Here is a 19,126-nt window from a genome sequence, read left to right as displayed (position 1 = left end):
TTAAAATAATCCCTTTACATGAAATAAAAAAATCCATTGCAACCAGAAAGTAAAGATTACATTATAATTTTGTTGATAATTTATTTTCCTTGAGATAATGATGTGATGGGATATTGTCTTGTGTATAATTTATTGTAATTTATATTTATTTCTTTGGTTTGTATTTATAAAAATATATATGTTGTATTTTTTTTTTCTCCAGTGGATTTTTAAAAGGCAATGGAATTAGGAATAAAAGTTTGAATATTTATGTTTCACTGAGCTCTACTAGGGCAGGGGCTAAATTTTAACTAGGTAACACATAGGCTTTCAACTTTGCTAGCTTTTACACACTCAATTCCAATCAATATTAAATTCTTAATTTATCAATGTGCTTCTCAAAAGGCAGACATCCTAAGAACATGCATTACTCAAAGATTATATAGATGGTATTTATTTCCCCAATATATCCTTTGTTGAGGGTTTCCAGGAATTATTTTTTTTTTTGGAATTCTTTATGTTCTTCTCTATTCTATTAGAAACTAGAACCACTTAAAAACTGCTTGATTTATGAATTACATGTAAATATTTCCCACCAGAATTCGTATTAGTATTCCTTCTTCCATAGTGCTATTAGAGAATGGAATGAGTTGCCTGAATCAGTCAGGAAAACCAACAACTTAGAGTTTAAGTCACTGATTACAATTTTTGACTAGTTGGACATGTAGGATGTAATTATCTCTTTTGAAGTAACGTCTGCAATTTATAAATCAATATAAGAATTAGTCTCCTGTAAAATTAACTTACCTGGTACTGATAAAAGTTTACAGGAAAAATTATCAAACCAACTAAACTCTAGAATTTTCTTTCTGTGATAAGCTACTAGTTTACTATAGATAATATTGGATAAATTGTCTTCATAAGAATATTCAAATATATATATATTAAACTTAGATATGTGCTATGAATGATTGTACAGCTCAGACACGCTGCCCTATTTGATTATTTTTGACAGTTTGGGAAATTCCACTTTTCTTATATATAGAGCTCAGAGTTACAGTAAGAGTCCCTTGGTACTGTAAGAGTCTCTTTGTCATGTTCCTTGCCAAACTGGAGGGTTAATGGGTACACTTTGCTACTGTTAAAGCTTTTACTATCCTTTTTTCCCCGTCACAATTTGAAAAGATGTCTGTCCTTCTTCAATTGTGTCATTGGTCAATAGTCAGTGTTTTTTTTAAAGCTTCAGCTTAATTCCAGTGTTCTAAGCAGGTGCTGGGTTTTGTTACTTTTATTTTGTTTGGGTTTTTTACTGTTTAAGGCTGTGAGCTAAAAGAGTGAAATAAAAAAGACAAACTTTTTAATGTTTAAATTATGGTGTTGGCCTATATTAATCTTTGAAATATCTATTTTCGATTATATATTTTTAATTAAAGTATATAATAATGCAATGTAGTGGTAAAGCCTTGTTCAACTATCTATATATTTTTATCAAGCAAAAAAAAAAATTTTCTTAGCTTTAATACTTATTTTGTTATTTAAGTCAATTTTCTTTAAAAAAAAAAAAGATTAATGTAGGCCATGTCTAAAATACATGTATATTTTATATTTATATTAAAAGAAAGACATTTATGAAAAATCGTTATTTTTCCCTTGAATGATTTTGGCAGATTGTACATGTGGCAGTAAAAGGTGTTAAATGTCATTATCATTTTTCATCATTCCAGTCTGAACATTTTGCTTCATTTTTTTGATCGACAATGCAGTTTTTGCAATGTGGCAAAAAGTTTTCAATAAAAAAATATTAATCAACATAATTGTTTTTTTGTTGTTTTTTTTTGTAAATATTTTATGTTTTATATTAATGAGACATAGATCTGAGAACTATCTCACCAGTTTCTTTGGCCATTACTAAATGCTCATTTCAGCAAATAACATTCAAACTCCATATTCCCTTTTCAGAACCATGAAAAAATACAAGCTCTTACGATTTAAGGACAAATATTGAAATACTAAACTAGTAGCAAACTAGGTCCAATATGAGTACCTGAATTGCTTAAAATTTCTGGAAATGTATCTAGATAAAATGTGTTCAGTAATCCTAAATTTAATACCAAACTCTTGTCTTGTGCAAACACTCAAATCACATATAAAATTTTTGACATCATTACATTTGACAAGATACAATAATTATTTGTGGTTAGCACTTGCACTCTCTGTAAATGCAGAAATGAATATTACACCAAATCTCACAAGGCTCTTATTATTTGGCATTTTAATTTTTTTTATGAAATTAAAGTATTTTCTTTCTCCTTAAATTTTTTTTTTTTTTTTGGGGGGGGGGGGGGCTGTTTAAAGTATATATGAACATTAGGGTGAATGCCTGGTGGTGTGTTGTTCATTCTGGACTGTCATCTTGATAGTACTGGCTTTGAACCTGTGGGAAGTTTGGGTTAAGATGTAATAATCTGACCACAAACAATTATTTATACATAGAATCCAAAGCAGTCCCTTACTGACTTATCCCTAGTTCTTCAACTTGGATAGATTTTATCTTATTGATTTGTATCCAGTTTATCCTAACAATGACTCTGGAATAACAAAGAACATTTCATGTTTGATTACACAATAAAACTGACCCCCAAATTTTTTTTTCTAAATCGAAACGTTTCATTCTAAGTTTTAATACTATGTTTTCATTACTTCTTTTATTAAAAAAAAAAATGCTGAGTAAACACTGTCAAAATAAAAAATAATACTTTCTTTGAAACCATTTGCAAAAGTAGAGTGCTAAATAGTGTCTAACTGATTCTGCACATTAGGATGTAAAGCAAAAGTATTTTATTCTGTTTTGTTGTAAAAGTTTCGAATATCCCTTCAGATTTAAAAATAATTACATCTTATCTTATCTTATATAATACAGACATTACTTCAAAAAAGAAGATGATTACGTCCTACGCCTCATGCATTTACTCATGCATATTAACCAATGACTTAAATTCTGCCAAGTCACTGGTTTTCCTGGCTAGCGCAGGCAACCTATTCCATGCTCTAATAGCACTAGGGAAGAAGGAGTATTTGTACAAATTTGTCCTAGCATATGGGACGAGGAATGTGCCTTTATCTTTGTGTCTTTCAGAGTATTTTATTAAATTTTGTTTTTGTATTTGAAGATTATGGTTCAGTGTTTTATGTAGGCCTATAATTGCTACTTTACTTTTGAGTCTTCTGTCCTGAAGGCTTTCTAAATTTAGTGATTTTACTAAAGGTGTTACTCTAGTCAAATGTGAATATTCGTTTGTTATGAATCTCACTGATCTATTTTGTGTGTCCTCTCCTAGGTTGGTGGGAGATGGCAGCAGGCATTGTTCACGTACATTGTGACAAGGCCGGCCAGGTTAAACTAGGCATAGAACCTTCAATTGGTTGGGGGGGGGGGGGGCTTCGCACAGGACTCAAATATTTTTTTTATAGAAGAATTAGTGAAACTTGTCCTCAATGTGTTTTTTTTTTTAATTTTCTATCTTATATGGGGCCACCAAATTCACTTCGCCTAGGACCTCCAATCATTTAGGGCCGGCCCTGATAGTGACCATCGAATGACAATCCAGAGAGCATACCACATGACCAGGCAACCATCCTCTGTCATCTTTTGGTCTATAGGTCAAAGAAATGTCTATTACTGAATGAGCTAGCCAGGAAAACCAGTGACTTGGCAGAATTTAAGTCATTGGTTAATATGCATGACTAAATGCATGACGCGTAGGACGTAATCATCTTCTTTTTTGAAGTAACGTCTGTATTATATAAGATAAGATAAGATAAGAGGTCCAAATTATGGAGGATGTTCCTCTCAGACTTTTCGATATAAAAACAAATTTAGCACCATACCAAAGCTTTACACGGGGATGCTAAAAAAGTGAAATTAAAATGCTTATAAGTCTGTAAGAATATAATAATAAAAAAAATAATAGCCTCATATGCTATGGTATTGGCAAAAAAAAAAAGGGGGTGGGGGTAAAGAAAATGTTATTGTTAGGAGTTTGTAAAAACTTTTTTTTATGTAGAACTATTCGTTTGGAGTTGATATTTTGGGCAATTTGACTTGATTTTGTTTTAAATAATAGATTCCTATTATAGACATGTCTATGTCTATGAGTATGATATGATAGACCTCTAGAGTACTCTAGATCTATTTTAAAAATTCGATATCTTGACGCACAAGAGTTCCTTAGGACATTATATTCGGATGGGATCGATCGTATTGTCAAGATGCTTAAAATAACGATTGTACAGAGATCTCTATTATAAATCTACAGTCTAGATTGTAGACTAGATCTATCTCTAAATATAGATTATATCTATAAAATCTATGTCATATATCTAACTTAGATCTATTATAACTTGTCCCTGGTGTAAAAAATGTTAATAAGTTTAACCGACCTATATTAATACTAGGTCTATTTAGGTTACAGAAATAATAATATATAGCTCAGTGGTGCTGACCTCTGTTGCATACACTGGCAGCGCAAGAAAGCCTACAATAATACAATACTATAGTTATAATAGTATACTAGATCTAGATGTCCACATCTCTAGTCAGTAGTCTTGACACTAGGATACATATTAATCTAGATCTATCAACACAGACCCAATAGAATAGTAAACTAGATCCTTGTCTAGATAATCTGGATTCGAGATCTGTTTTCATTCCAGTCTCAGATTATATAATAATAAAGATTTAAGCCATAAATATATTTCTTAAGAAAAAAAAAAAGGCTTGTCCTCTGGCTGTGCTGTTTTAGTGTTTATGTTCATAAAAAATGGATAGTATTGTAGCTACTTTGAAGGAGTTTTCTGTTAGCATTTGCGTTACATTGGTAATAGCAACTTTTCTTATGGTTTTAATTTTGGCTAAATTTTCTCTAACCAATAAATTTCGTAAGAGAAAAACGAATGAAGAAATTGATGATCAAAGCAGACCTCATTTATCATCTTTGGAAACTGATACTGATGATACACTAACAGAAGCCAGACACAAGAGATTCTGTGAGTTGTGAAATACCAAAATACTAGAATATATTATATATATTCAAAGTTCAGGTTGTGCTGAAAGGCACTTTTGTGCTTTATATTTTATATACATTTGATATGAGACTAAAACTTACGAAATACACAATATATAACATTATCCATTTTGACACATTCAAATTTTTTTTATTAAATAAAAGATGTAGAAAATACTAAGCCATTTTAATTAGTTATAATTCATTAAAAACGCACCAACTCTAAAATAACACATTCTCTAGAAGTATTGTAATACACTTCATTTGATTGAACACAGTTAGTATACAAAACATAACGACACTTTAATTTTATTATAAAACACAAAATATAGTACTTTGAGACCAATGCAGATGTGGAACAGATTGTCTATGGGAGAAAATGATACCATTGTCTCGCACACAGACTGAACAGCCTATATAGTATCATGTCCATTCTTTTACGTTTTCCTGCAAGCTTTTCCCAGTGCTCTCTCTACTGTACCTTGAAGGATGACTTTTGACAGTGAGTCATTCATTACAGTATGACTGAACCAACTCAGCTTTAATTTCTTCATGGTATTAAGGAGTTCCTCCTTTTTGCCAGCCAGAGTGTTGACATTTGGTTAGGCCAATAATAGAATATGCATCCTCTGTTTGGGACCCCTCAACTCAAAAAAACATTAAGAAACTGGAACAGACACAAAATAGAGCAGTGAGAATCATAATAAACAAATATTCATATTTGACTAGAGTAACACCTTTAGTAAAATCACTAAATTTAGAAAGCCTTCAGGATAGAAAACTTAAAAGTAAAGTAGCAATTATACATAAAACACTGAACCATAATCTTCAAAATACAAAAACAAAATTTAATAAAATACTCAGAAATACACAGAGATAAAGGCACATTCCTTGTTCCATATGCTAGGACAAATTTATACATATGCTCCTTCTTCCCTAGTGCTATTAGAGCATGGAATGGGTTGCCTTTAGCTAGCCAGGAAAACCAGTGACTTAGCAGAATTTAGGTCATTGGTTAATATGCATGACGCGTAGGACGTAATCATCTTCTTTTTTGAAGTAATGTCTGTATTATGTAAGATAAAAGTACAAATTAATTTGTTTGACTTGAATCAAATTGAAAAAGCTTCATAGTATGTTTATTATATTACAGTACATATTTTAGGCAATTTAAAAAAAAAAAAAAAAATTAAATATTTTCCCTCTGTAGCACAAGAGCAGACGACCTGTTCGCCTCGCTATCCAGACCCAGTGGACTATTGCGAGCACATTCAAGGGGAAATAAAACGTGTGCAACAAACGGTAGCCACAAGATCCATTGCCAAGCGTTTGACAGAGGAACAACTGAAAGAAGAGAGAGAAGTCCAGAGAAAACAGCTGGCAGAGATTTTCAGACTTATGCAAGAACAACAAGACCGATTCGGCATAGGTAGTATGGATGATATGCAAGAACAGATGAAACTGTATGCTGTGCAATAAATATAGATCAAGTGAAGAGGTGTGTGTTCCACTGACAGTGTTTTTACTTTCAATTTTTTCAAATAATTTTAATGCTTGTGCACAAAATTTATTGTAACATATTAGAGGTAAGGAAATATTTCTTTGCAAATCTTAGTCTTGGTGTAACAATATAAATTTAGCACAAAAGTTGCTGAGAAATAGACACTATAAACTCATTCAGAATACATTCATTCTGTCCAAAGCAATTTTTCTTAAAGATTATAGCTCAATATATCAGAATGTCTACACTGTCTTTTTCAAATTTATACTTTATTCTGCTAGTTAATAATTTTAATTAATTATCATATTTCAGTTGATCTTATTTCATCAGCTATTTTTTTTTTTTTTTAAAGATTTTTAAAGTTTACTCATGTAGTTAAGACTAAATGTCCTGCCTTAAATAAATAGTAAAAATATGTCTCGGCTAAAACCTTTGGCTTGGTAGAAAAGCAATCTACTACTAATGCCACCATATCCCTGAAATTTAAATGTTGTTTATAGTTATTGTTATAGAACAAAAAGGGAGTGATTGATTTTGGACAAGGCTTTTTAACAAGAATCAGTGGTTAAAAAAATAACTCTACAATGTGATCTTATTGTCACAAGGTAGTGTCCTTTTTTTATTTATAGTAAGCCTTGTGTAAAAATGTTCTATGACATTCCTTTAAACTTTATTACTGTGCTGTGAAAATTGCCTATGGGATTATCAGTTGATTGTTTAGTTAAGTAAGAAAAAAAAAATGTAGCATGTATATTTTTGTACACTGCAGATGTCAATGCATTTACTTATAATACAGATGAATTTTTTTAAAGAAGTAATCTCTATGTAAAGAATATGAAAAGAATGATGACATTGGGTTATTTTATGTTCACTTTTTATTTGTTTTGTTAGGAAAATATGTATTTATTTTATCCACATTCCGTCCCATTTTTATCATTTCTGTTTGAGTAGGACAACTACTCTTACATTTTTTAATTTTTATCTGGGAATAAAATGTCACATTACTTTTTTTTTTTTAAATTTTATTTGCATAAATTCAAGTGTTTAATTAAATATTTTTTGTTCTAACCAAAATTGAAAAATGTTTATAAATATTTTATATTTGATATTGCAAAAAGTTTGTTACATGTACAAGCCCTGGGCAATAATATTTAATAGTTTAATCACATTTTTTTTTTAGAAATGTACACAAATCATTACTATACTGTATCTCTTAGGATTTTTTTTCCTGAAAAGATTAAATGTTAAACTTATTTTTGTTGTTAGTACTTGTAATCATGCTGATGTTCGTGTTAGACTAAAGGCTAAAATATTTTGTTTCCTTTGATTGTAACTACTTGGAATTACTGAAATCATAGCTAAGTATTTATACCCATATGTTATAGTAAAATGTCATTATATAACCTCAAATTAGCCTATTCATTATATCATGGACTGGTACAGTGATAAAAAAAAATACATTCATTTAAAGTGAAACATCAAATTCTAAAGTGCAAGTAGAGCATGCAGAATAGAATAGTGTTTTGAAATTTAAAAAAAAAATAAATTTCTGGAGACATTATAGATTACACTATCTCCGTTCTAGTATGATCAAATGTAATGTGATAGCCTCTAACTGGTATTGCGTGACTGGCGATGACCTAGTCATAGCATGTTGTTTTAGCTGTACTGTTTTCTAAAAGTTTGCTGTACTTGTATTTCCTGTTGGTTTTTATTTTGTCTCTACTTCTACTGTAAAAAGAATTATACACAATTTTTGTTCGTCAAAGTAAACTTGTTTTCTTTTAAAATTATTTCACTTGTTTGTTCAGAAATGCAGTATTACTATCAATAGTAATGAAATCAGTATAGTATAGTATAGACATGAAGTTTTAATGGTAGCTCTATTTTTATACATTAACATAAAACCATAGACAATTATTCAAACATTTTATTGTAACCATTGGTACATGAATTTTTAAAAATATGTACAAACATCAAATAACATTTTAAAAAAGGGACAGATACCCCTTTCTTATGGAGTGTGTGGTCATGTGGGAAGAGGTTAGTGATTGGTTGAATTATGTAAGATAAACAGCGTTTCCATCAGCTGTCTTAGATAAGGGAGATGACTTCATATTGCAAGACTGAAGTGTTTTTGTAGTGAGTTAGATTTTGTTCAGAATAGCATTGTATTACTTCTAAAGTCTACTACATTAATTTCATTTTATCTCAATTGGAATTTGTTTGTATTGTAATTAAAGTCCTATTTAGTTTTGTTCCCAAAGAAGTCACTCAAGTTATTTCAAGTTAAGTTAAGATGTATTACACCTACAGCAGTTTGGTTCTACAAGTCAATGACGACCAACAACTATCACACCTTGTGATCTACAGGAGCCGCAGATGATGTAAAGTTTATGTTTCTATGGCTGAGGGTAATGAGTTTGACTTTAGGCACATCAGCACAATTTAGGCCATGTCGTGCCCGGCCGAGGGTAATGAGGGTGTCACATGGCCAGCACCCTGACCAACAATCTTTACTCCCTAATGTACCCATTAAAGTTGGATAGACTTAGGGGTGTCCTAAAAATCCGTCTTCAACAGGATTTGAGACACTTTGGTTCTGAAGCCTAGTGCTTTATCACTTAGTCACAACACCTCTGAATTGACATTTACAAACACTAAAACACTAAGTAAATACTCTCATAACCAAAAGCCTGGGTTGGCACCAAAAAGTAAACATAACAAAAAAAAACTGTAGTCACATCATTTAAATCATGATGCAGTTTTATAACATGGTTCAGAGGAAGTGAATGTTCACATTTTGTTTATTTAATAACCTGGTCTGGATCTTTGGATGTCATAAATGTGTATATTCTTCGAGCTTGTTCTTTTCCTATCTTACGATTAGTGGATATGACACTTGCATTTCTTCGTACCTAACATAGAAAGGAAAGAAAAAAAAAACTAAAGCTATGCATTGTCAATTAATAAAAAAAAAAAATTCCAGAAAGTTAAAAGATTATAGTATTAGAAATGTACAGAAACCAGTCTTCTATCTATGGAGTACAGGTAATGTTCTAAATAAAATGAATTATCAAAGTTTAAAATAGTAAAGTTTAATTTCCTGGTCTTCTTCAACATAGAGCAGAGAAAAAGACATTTTAACAAATAGTCCTCCTGCATCTTTAGGGATAGTCTTGTTCTGGTTCTTATTACTGATAGAGAGTTGGTGATCCTTGAAATCATTCAAATATTAGAACATTTTTGTTTTTAAATCAACTTTAAAAAAAAAAAAAGGAAATATTCAATTAAAAAAAATTTTTTATTGTGTGTACATAACCCATTAACAAAACAACCTATAATATTTTAGAGCGGTAGTCATGTTTTGAAGGATTTACAGATCATAGCCATTACTAACATTCTAAATAGGTGTTAATAAAAGAAAGTTAAATGATGTCGTATATAACATCCTAAATAGGCATGATAGTCAAAAGAAAAAAAAAATTAATTAAAATTTTCACATTGTATAATATTCAAATAAAGTCATTATTAACATCCTAAGTGTGTGAGTATAAAGAAATCATAATGAATTCATAAAGTCTGTGAAGTCATAACTTTCTGAAAATGCATATTAAAAAGAAATCACTTACATTAATATCTGCAATCATTGCTTCAGCTTCTTTGTTATTTTTCTCTTTACAAGCCTACAACAAATAAAGAACAAAGTTTTTGGCTACCATTTAACTTTATCAGTTTCTTCTTTTTTAAACAATTTAATATATAAATAAAAAAAAAAATGAATGAAAACTTTAAGTGAAATGTTGGTTATTTCATTAAAAAAAAGTAAAATTCTATTCAAGCGGATGGTTTTCTTAAATAAATGTATGTAGTTTGAGGCTTAGAGCTAGTATTGAGATAGAGTTAACATTATTGTGAGAAATTTGAAGAACAGTCTACTGTAGAGATTTGTTTAGGCAGCATAACATCCAACTCTTTAACAAGTTAAATGAATGTGGAGAATGTGTTACAAACGGATTGCAGTTTTGTTTATTAATGAACCTTTTAAAAGTTGAAGAAGACGTGACTGAAAGTATAAATGATGAAATACTTTGTTACCTTGTGTAATAAATAGGGAGAAGGATAGACAGCGGCTACTGCTTCTGCCATTTCAGATCCAAAGTTTTTGTACTGCATCAGTTGGTGCTTCCATACTTTACTGAGCCCTTGACCTTGTTTATTTACGTAGATGCCACTGGTAGCTTCATCTAAAAACGACAAGACACTGTCAAACCGATCTTTTCTGAAAGCAAAAAAATTTGCCATATCAACTGAAAAAAAAAAACCACTTAAAAATTGGCACAAAATTTTCTATCTAAAAAAGTTAATCAATTTATTCTTGTCACTTTTAATGAAAGTATCAAATAAATTATCAAGCAGACAATCCTGAATGCCAACTAGTCAATGAATAGTTATAGTTTCATTCATTTCTTTACTCAAATTTACTTGTCAGCATTTTATTTATGGCACAATTTCTTAGCCGAGCCCAGAAATGTGATTACATTTTATTCATGGCACAATTTCTTAGCGCAGCACAGAAATGTGATTACATTTTATTGATGGCACAATTTCTTAGCCAAGCCCAGAATGAGATTACATTTGATTTATATCACAATTTCTTAGCCGAGCCCAGAAATGTGATTACAATTAATTGGGCAACTGTAAAACATATTTCTATCACAACAATAAAGTTAATAAATATTTAAAAAAAAAAAAGATATTTAAGTATATGCTAGAATCACATTCCTACTGACATACTGTGTAATCTGTTACTGCATCTTTGTAACACAATTTGTAACACACAAGTGTCATTAATAAATTAATTTCCACCCCTTACAATATGAAATATTTTAGTATAGGAAAGATGCTTAATACCGGTACTATTTTAATGATTCCGAGAGGTGGCAGAATTGATGGGAGAAATGGGGTTCCTAATACAATATATTTGCAGAGATTTTCATCTGATGATGATGTCATCACCTCTGTAAAGAATGAAATGGAGATAATACATAACAGATTGTACATGGGAGCACCGCTGGGAGAATGGCATAGAGAGAAAAAAATATATAAAAAAAAAAAAAAACTACATATATAAATTCAAAGAAAAACTTTGCATTTTTCTTTCACAATAATATGTAACAAATAATAAACACAATATAATAAATAGATCCTTGCTGGTAGCTATTCTCTTTGATCCAAAGCTAGAAACATGATTCTGTCATGAGGAGCGATCAAGAGCTAGGATCTCCCAATCATGGATATTGATTCTGTATTCCTTAAAGGAGCTCTTGAGACTGTATCTATTGTGTTGGACCCCATGACAATGGTTTCCACTGCACAGGTCGCAAACAAAATTTGTTAAGGGAGTCGATCATTGGACATGCCTAAGAAGTTAGAGCAAATACTGAAATACATTCATCATACCCATGTCCTGATTGTAATCTGCTTTTCAAGTGAAAATCAGACTTCACATCCATCTTCAAGTAATAGAAAATGGGGCTAAGCTCCTATTGGACCATGAAGGAGGAGATGTTATTAATAGATTGATCTAGGTCAACATTCTTTTTAAATAGAATTTGTGTTTAATGCTAGTAGAGATAGAGAGAAAAAAACTTTTTTGAAATTTTTCTTTTATTTTAAATAATGTTGTTTAACATGTTTCAGGGTCAGCATTCAGTAAGATCAAGTTTGAATTGAACATTGAAAATAAACCATTTAAAAAAAAAAAAGGGAAATGAATGCTTAGTTCAAATAAGTGGACTTACTTTGCTGGCTTTTCTCTAACAGATTTTGTGAAATATTTCAACTGTCCAACAAATTCTTCAAAAGTGGCAGTCTGTTGTACAACACAGCCAGTAAACAATTGGAGCTCAACAAAAGCCTTAATGGAAAAAAGCCATTACACTAAAGTGAAGTCTTGTTGAGAAAATATCGGTGTTACAGCTAGATATCTTTAAAGAATACCTTGTACACTACATCTAAAAATTGATTTAAATCCATAGTATTATACTTTATTTCAAAATTTGTATTTTGAGTTTGACAAGCAAGTTAACTTAATAGTTTCATGGTGAAAGTTCTGTCCCTTAATATAAAAAAAAATCATGTAAGTCATCTTTCCGCTTATAACACGCCGGTTATACAAGTTTTTACTTTTACAATCGAATAGCAGCTGTGCAGGGTTAGCAAAATTTATTTTACTCATAAACATAGCATAATGGAAAGTTTGGACATACCGGTGGGTCTTTATACCTCCTATAGTTGGAAAGCTTTATGAACCATCTCATTATAAACCACAACAAAACAAATAGTACCAGTAATAGTGAGAAGTAAGACAGCAACTGAGATCGGTAATGTCGAAAGGTGCACTTGCGAGTATATAAGGATGCAGGTTGTATGATTTTGTTGTTACTTTTTTGTAATTTGTGCAGGTATATGTGTTATGAAGTGTGTGTTTTTGTTTCTATGGTGACGGTGGGAAGAGATTAGCTATGCAGTGTAAATGATGCAAGATAAGTGACATTGTTGTCAGCTGTCTTGGTTAGCCACAGACGAATCTAGAACGCAAGACTGAAAAGACGTGCTTTTGTAGTGAGTTAGATTTTGGTCAGAATACCATTTTATATTATTACTCTTCTATATTGATTTCATTTTATCTCAAGTTGAATTTCTTTCTGTAAACCATATTCTCTTTGAATGCCCCTTCCTAATCCACCTCAGGCAGACCCTACTTCCACTACAGCCCAACATAACCAACACCCTGTACGGCAGTGCTGAACAACTGAAGAAAACGGCACACTATTTTTTCCTTGGCACAGTCTGCAAAAGAGCTCACAGCTCAGCAGCAAAAAGATGGCAAGAAGAAGAAGAATTTGTTTATTTTGTAATAAAATAAAAAGTTCTATCCAGTATTGTTCACAAAGAAGTTATTTAAGTTATTTTAAGTTAAGATATAATGCGCCTACAGCGGTTTAGTTGTCTACCATCAGTTTGATGTTACAAGGAAAGAACCATCAACAACAATACGCATGTGTGGGTTATTCGTGTTTGCGGGTACGTGTACAAAAACATGGTTACTCTACTTCAAATCTGTCCATACTTAATGTAATAAATAAATAAGAAAAATCTTGTGATATTCTAGTGTATGATATAAAACGTACTAGATTGTTTTAGAGTTAGGTCACTTAGTTATGATGTGTTTGAAAAATTCCAATTCAAGGAAAGGATCCATTAGGGATAGGTATAAAATAAACTAATTTGAGCAATGAAATATAATAAATACATTGGTCAGAGTTTGCACCCTGTGAAAACCAGCTACCAGTGTTGCAAGGCAAGCACTTGATTGGAATGTGCAAGGAAAGTGGGCAGACCCAAGCAAACCTAGAAGAGGTCAGTCATCAGTGAATCTTAGGATACTGGAATGACATGGGAACAGATGAAGAAAGCTGCTCAGTTCAGTGGAGAGGTGTAGTTGTGGCACTAGGCTCCCCTGGGAGTGCACAGGATTAAGTAAGTCAGTTTGCATTTCACTTCACTTTAGACATATTTTCATTCATTTTGAGTTTATTCAAATTACTGTAAGAAAATATGAGAATCAAGACCAATTTGCAAAGTAATATCAACCTACTGGCAAATATAGTGAAGTACTGTTTTCTTGCAATTAATCCAAAATAAATTTCTAGCATGATACCCAGAGTTGAAGCCCAATAAGAATATTACCTCTTCTGCTTGTTGAAATGAAATTGATTCATCTAATCTTTCATTTTTTTTCTTCCGCTTTGTTGCTTGGCCTGTTGCGGCTTCCTTGAAGTTCCTTTTATTCTTTAATTTTTGATTGCTGAAAGTAAAAAAATAATTTCAGCAGTGAGAAGCATTATGTTTAATAAAATTATCTCATTTTTGATTTTTTTTTTCTTTTTACACAAAATGTGATTTAGATTTAATCTAACAATATGTATCAGAATTTATTATTATTAAAAAGGGATATAAATGCATAGATAATGAGAAATGAAGAAAACAAATTTTGAAAATCAAAATGATTTTCCATTGAAAAAGTTATGAAGGGGTAAATATGTAATATTAAGTTGTGTTTTACTGATTTCAAATAGCCTCTACAAAGCTGCCATGAAAACATGTCAAATTTTTTAGCTTTATTTCATTAGGTGATATTAGGCATAAGGGTAATATCTGCAGTGTTTCTACAAGAGATATCTAAATAAAAGAAAACCAGTTTTCTGCACTAATCCTAAATCTCTGGAATCGAAGACATAGCCATTTTTATTATTATCCAGTTTTCATTTTGGTGCCAGAGAAATAATCCGTAATTTCCTTCTAGATTAGTTTCTGGGGCCAAAGTTAAGCAATAGTGTTACCTTACAGGGACAACCCTCCATTTTACTTTTACTGATACCTTATAGAACTTCAATGATACAAAGATATACAAAATCTCAGAATGAAGAAGTTAAATAACTCATCAATAATTTCAAACCCAGAAATCACAAATAATTACTCTCATTTTAAAACTTAGAAAACACTTTACTGAATTATAGCTTCTCTTAATTAAAATGTTCTTTTAAGACTATTTCTAGATTCATGAAAACTAAAACAGATAATACCTGAAGTATTTGGTCAGACCAACAATAAATACAGTTATGTTGTGTCCTGGCAAGGATGCTTGTAGAGAACTGACCCACTGGGTTAGTGTCATGTGTTGGGCGTCTCCATGTTTAGACTGAAGATAAACATAAACACCAAACAAAGAAGGCATGTTTATTTTTATATTTAAAAAAAAAATTACTCTTGTATAGCACATCTTTCATGCTCAGTGTGTTCTAGTCCAATCTCTTTAGTGGACTTGTTAATGGAAGGGGTATCTGGGAGAAAGTTCCTGTGCTGCAAAAAACACAACTCAGTTGAGTCTGGATTCAAACCAGAGCTCCCTTGCTAGGTAGCCAAGCCACTTCTACATCCCACTTAGTTGTACCTAAAACTTTTCTCAGTTTTAACACAGCAAATAATTCATTTAAAATGTTTAAAATTCATGAGTAGGGGGGACGGTGGCTGAGTGATTTCCGAACCTGGGGTCCTGGGTTTGAATCTCGGTGAAGACAGAGATTTTGAATTTCTGGATTTTTAGGGTGCCACCCAACTCTAATGAGTACCTGAAGTAAAGGCCTTTGGTAGTTGTGCTGGCCACATGACACTTTTCTTGTTAACCGTTGGTCAAAGAAACAGATGACCTTAACATCATCTGCCTATAGACTACATGGTCTATAAGGGGGAAACATTTAACTTCATGTGTATGTTTATATTCTTTTTTTATTGTCTTTAAATTAATTGAATAATTTACCACTGTTTTTTTTTCCATCTAAGTTTTTAGTGACCCCTGAAAGGAGAAAAGAGGCTACTTTAGTTTAGTATCCCAGTAGTTGTGACCTTCTCTGCAACAGGGGCGTAGCTAGGAAGTTTCCATCATTTAGGGGCCCGGGGGCTTGACCTCTTTGGGGGCCCCTGCATTTTGCGTAATATTTAATTTTTAAAGTAAAAAACACTTATTTGGGGGCTCTGGGGATTTTCAAATTCTCCCCCTCCTCCCTAGCTACCCCACTGGTCTGCAAGAATAGAAAAAAGTGGTGCTTGTTCTGAATTCCCCCCCCCCCCCAAAAAAAAAATTGGAATTGAGTTGGGATTAAACTCTAATCTGGAAATTAAATGTCATGAAAATCATAAAAATTACTAAAGTTTGTCCAACAAAAAATGAATTTTTTTACTTGAAGGAACAAGTAGCTAAGACGTGAAAAATGAAAGGAAGATAGTAATTAAAACTCAAAAGGTAACCACTTGGAACCAGATGGAAATTATGTCATGTTTTAAAGAGCTTATTTTTCAGCAAGGGTGATGGGTTGTTAAGATGATGAGGCAGATCCAAGGAAAATATTAGAAAGGCAAACCTGTATGTATGCTTGTATCATCTGAACAGCTTCTTCAGCATTGAGCACGGCCATAATTTCTTTAGTTATATCTTCATAAACTGAAGACTAAAGAAAAGCAATTAAATAATAATAATGACCGTATTCTCAAATCTAGTTTATGATGAAAACATAACATGATCATGACGTTGTGACCTCCGTGTTTTTCTATGGGGGGCCAAAGATGACTCGTCCAAAGTGGGGAGCTGTCATTGTTTTGGCCACACCAACACTGCTGTTAACTAATTAAAAAAGTAACAGATGGATACTCCGTTTCTTAACAACTTTTGTAAGTATAAGGAAAAAAAAGTAAACTAAGATGTAATTGGTCAGCACTATAACACTTGTCCTAAAGATCCCACATTTTAAAATGTCAAAAATTTTACTACATTACATAACATGAAGTTGACTATTTATATTTACAAAATATATTTTTTTTTTGGTGCTGTTTACCTTTTTACTTTCATTTACAACTTCTACCCTCTTGATGAAAATATAACCTGCCTACATAAGCAACCATTCTAGTCTAGCCTTTTTAAAGACACAATTCTGATCATCACCACAGGCACACACAAAGTTAAAGCTCTTATGTTACATCATTAATATCATCAGATGGCTTACTGAAGCAGAAAGTGGTGGCATCCATGAAATTGTTCTTTCACATCGTTGTGGAACAAAATCGCACCTAACATTGATTTCCAAACATGTGTTTGAGATCAACTCTTTCTGTTTTTCTTGAGGTGTGATGGCAGGGTCTACCAATACGGTCAGTGGTTCAGTCATTTGCTGAAAAACAAAACTAAAAAAATTATATTCACTAGTCGACCGGCGGCGTAGCATACGCCGCTATTTTGCAGGGCCGGCCTTAAGCCACTGCAACCTATGTGACCACAGTGGGCCCCGCAATTTCATAGGACCCGCGCTAATTCTAGGTGTATAAATTAAATCATTTTATTACTTATAACATATTTCCCGCTGCCTCCTGTTGATTTACCATGAGCTCCTGGAAATCTCCTGAAATTGCAAAATATACGAAAAAGTCCTGGAAATATCCGGAAATTATTAAAACTTTCTGAAAACTCATACAAAGCTCCTGAAGTATATAGACAAAAATTGTCATTTTGGGGTGTCATTCAATAAGGAAAACACCTATCCTACACAACATTATGCCATACCCGTAATTGTGGAATCTAATGAAAGAAGCTTTTCATGCCTCAAACTAATGAAGAATTACTTGAGGTCAACAATTCTCGTAGATAGATTGAAATATTTGGTAATTCTTGCTATTGAGCGTGATCTAGATAGGAAATAGAATTTTTATGATATACTGTATGACTTCGCTACACGCAAGGCTCGTAAAGGAATTCTGTACGTGGTAAAGAATGAATAAAATGCAAAGACGATTATATTTCCTAAAACAAACTCTTAATTTTCACTTATTATCCATATCCCTACCCAAACTTGGCCCTGTGAAATCTGTTTCGCATAGGGCCTCACAACGGTTAAGTCTGGCCCTGCTATTTTGTGACGGGTGAATACTACTTGTTCTCCCCCCTTTTTTTTTTCGTATGGTAACTCTAATGAACTCTAGGCCGTATAACTTGCAGAAATAACAGAATGATCTTTCCTCTACTTCTTGTCCAAACTCTTGAGCCATGAAGAGAATTATATAGCGTCATAAAAAGCACTGTATATAACTATGTGACTATAGTTAAGTTAGTTAAGTGTAGTGATATAGATATGATTGATAGATATCTTAAATATCTAATTGTACTAATTGTAGTGTTACTAACTAAGTGTATCACTGTAACGGCTGTAGTGTATTCATATGTATACACGTAATACTATTACTAGTAATACTGTATTGTAAATTGTATTATATTTAATAATATTTGTATCTAATAATCTATCACTAAAGTTAAAGTATCTACTGATGTACTGTAGTGTATGATTTAAGTCAAATAAGTGTATGTACATCATGAATAATCATGTAGATCTATATAATAGTACTATACAATACAGTATTTTGATAATTTTGTATTGTATTGTAACTTGTATCAATGTAATTTTATGTATGCCTGCCCAGTGCTTTAGTTTAGTTTAGTTGTTAGATCTACTATAGTCTATATTGTCTATTATATTTTAAAATTATAATATAGTATTAGTATTATTATATACTATAATATTATTAATATAGAATCTAGTCATTATTATTAATATTATTATAGATTTAGTAATTTAGTCAATTTAGAATCTTAAAATCTTAAATGACTTAATAAAAGTTAAATCTAGAACTAAGAATCAAAGAATGACTAGTCACTCCGACTCACTAGAATAGAAAGAGAAAGATCTACGAGTCTACGTCTAGAAACTTAAGTAACTTACACTCACTAGATATCGAGATTTAAATTTAATCTAGATCTTTTATTATTAGGTAGATCTAATAGGTCTAGATAATATATGATAGATGTAAATCTAGATTTAGATCTAGATTCTAGTTCTAGACCTAGACCACAACTACCAAATTTTGTTTTGAAAGGTACCGCTCTACTCTCTTGTTAAATTTTAATAAACAAGAA

General features: G+C 31.7%; 1 protein-coding gene across 2 annotated transcripts; it reads right to left on the bottom strand.

Annotated features, from left to right (window-relative positions):
• Positions 1 to 6,876: 6,876 nt before the first annotated feature.
• On the bottom strand, positions 6,877 to 19,081 carry LOC106074819 (crossover junction endonuclease EME1-like). 2 transcript variants are annotated; one of them, XM_056018917.1, is made up of 9 exons: positions 18,933 to 19,081; positions 17,169 to 17,333; positions 16,530 to 16,616; positions 15,195 to 15,310; positions 14,299 to 14,416; positions 12,348 to 12,463; positions 10,642 to 10,825; positions 10,176 to 10,229; positions 6,877 to 9,461 (listed from the first exon to the last, which is right to left on the bottom strand). In XM_056018917.1, the coding sequence occupies exons 2-9, from the start codon at positions 17,328 to 17,330 to the stop codon at positions 9,351 to 9,353; spliced, it is 948 nt and encodes a 315-aa protein (XP_055874892.1). In that variant the 5' UTR covers positions 17,331 to 17,333; positions 18,933 to 19,081; the 3' UTR covers positions 6,877 to 9,350. The 2 variants fall into 2 exon arrangements, with proteins under 2 accessions (XP_055874892.1, XP_055874893.1); XM_056018918.1 differs by having other exon boundaries at positions 18,939 to 19,078.
• Between the last annotated feature and the right edge of the window lie 45 nt (positions 19,082 to 19,126).

Source organism: Biomphalaria glabrata, chromosome 2 (genome assembly GCF_947242115.1).
Source record: "Biomphalaria glabrata chromosome 2, xgBioGlab47.1, whole genome shotgun sequence".
Classification (NCBI taxonomy): Eukaryota; Metazoa; Mollusca; class Gastropoda; family Planorbidae; genus Biomphalaria; species Biomphalaria glabrata.
This window is presented reverse-complemented; position numbering and strand designations above follow the sequence as displayed.

Excerpts from the sequence above, each read along its gene's own strand:
- LOC106074819 (XM_056018917.1), bottom strand. The coding sequence starts at position 17,330 with ATGACTGAACCACTGACCGTATTGGTAGACCCTGCCATCACACCTCAA. Across the intron at positions 16,617-17,168 it reads TGCCACCACTTTCTGCTTCA|TCTTCAGTTTATGAAGATAT; the intron begins GTAAGCCATCTG and ends GCTTTTCTTTAG. Across the intron at positions 10,230-10,641 it reads CTCCCTATTTATTACACAAG|GCTTGTAAAGAGAAAAATAA; the intron begins GTAACAAAGTAT and ends TATTTGTTGTAG.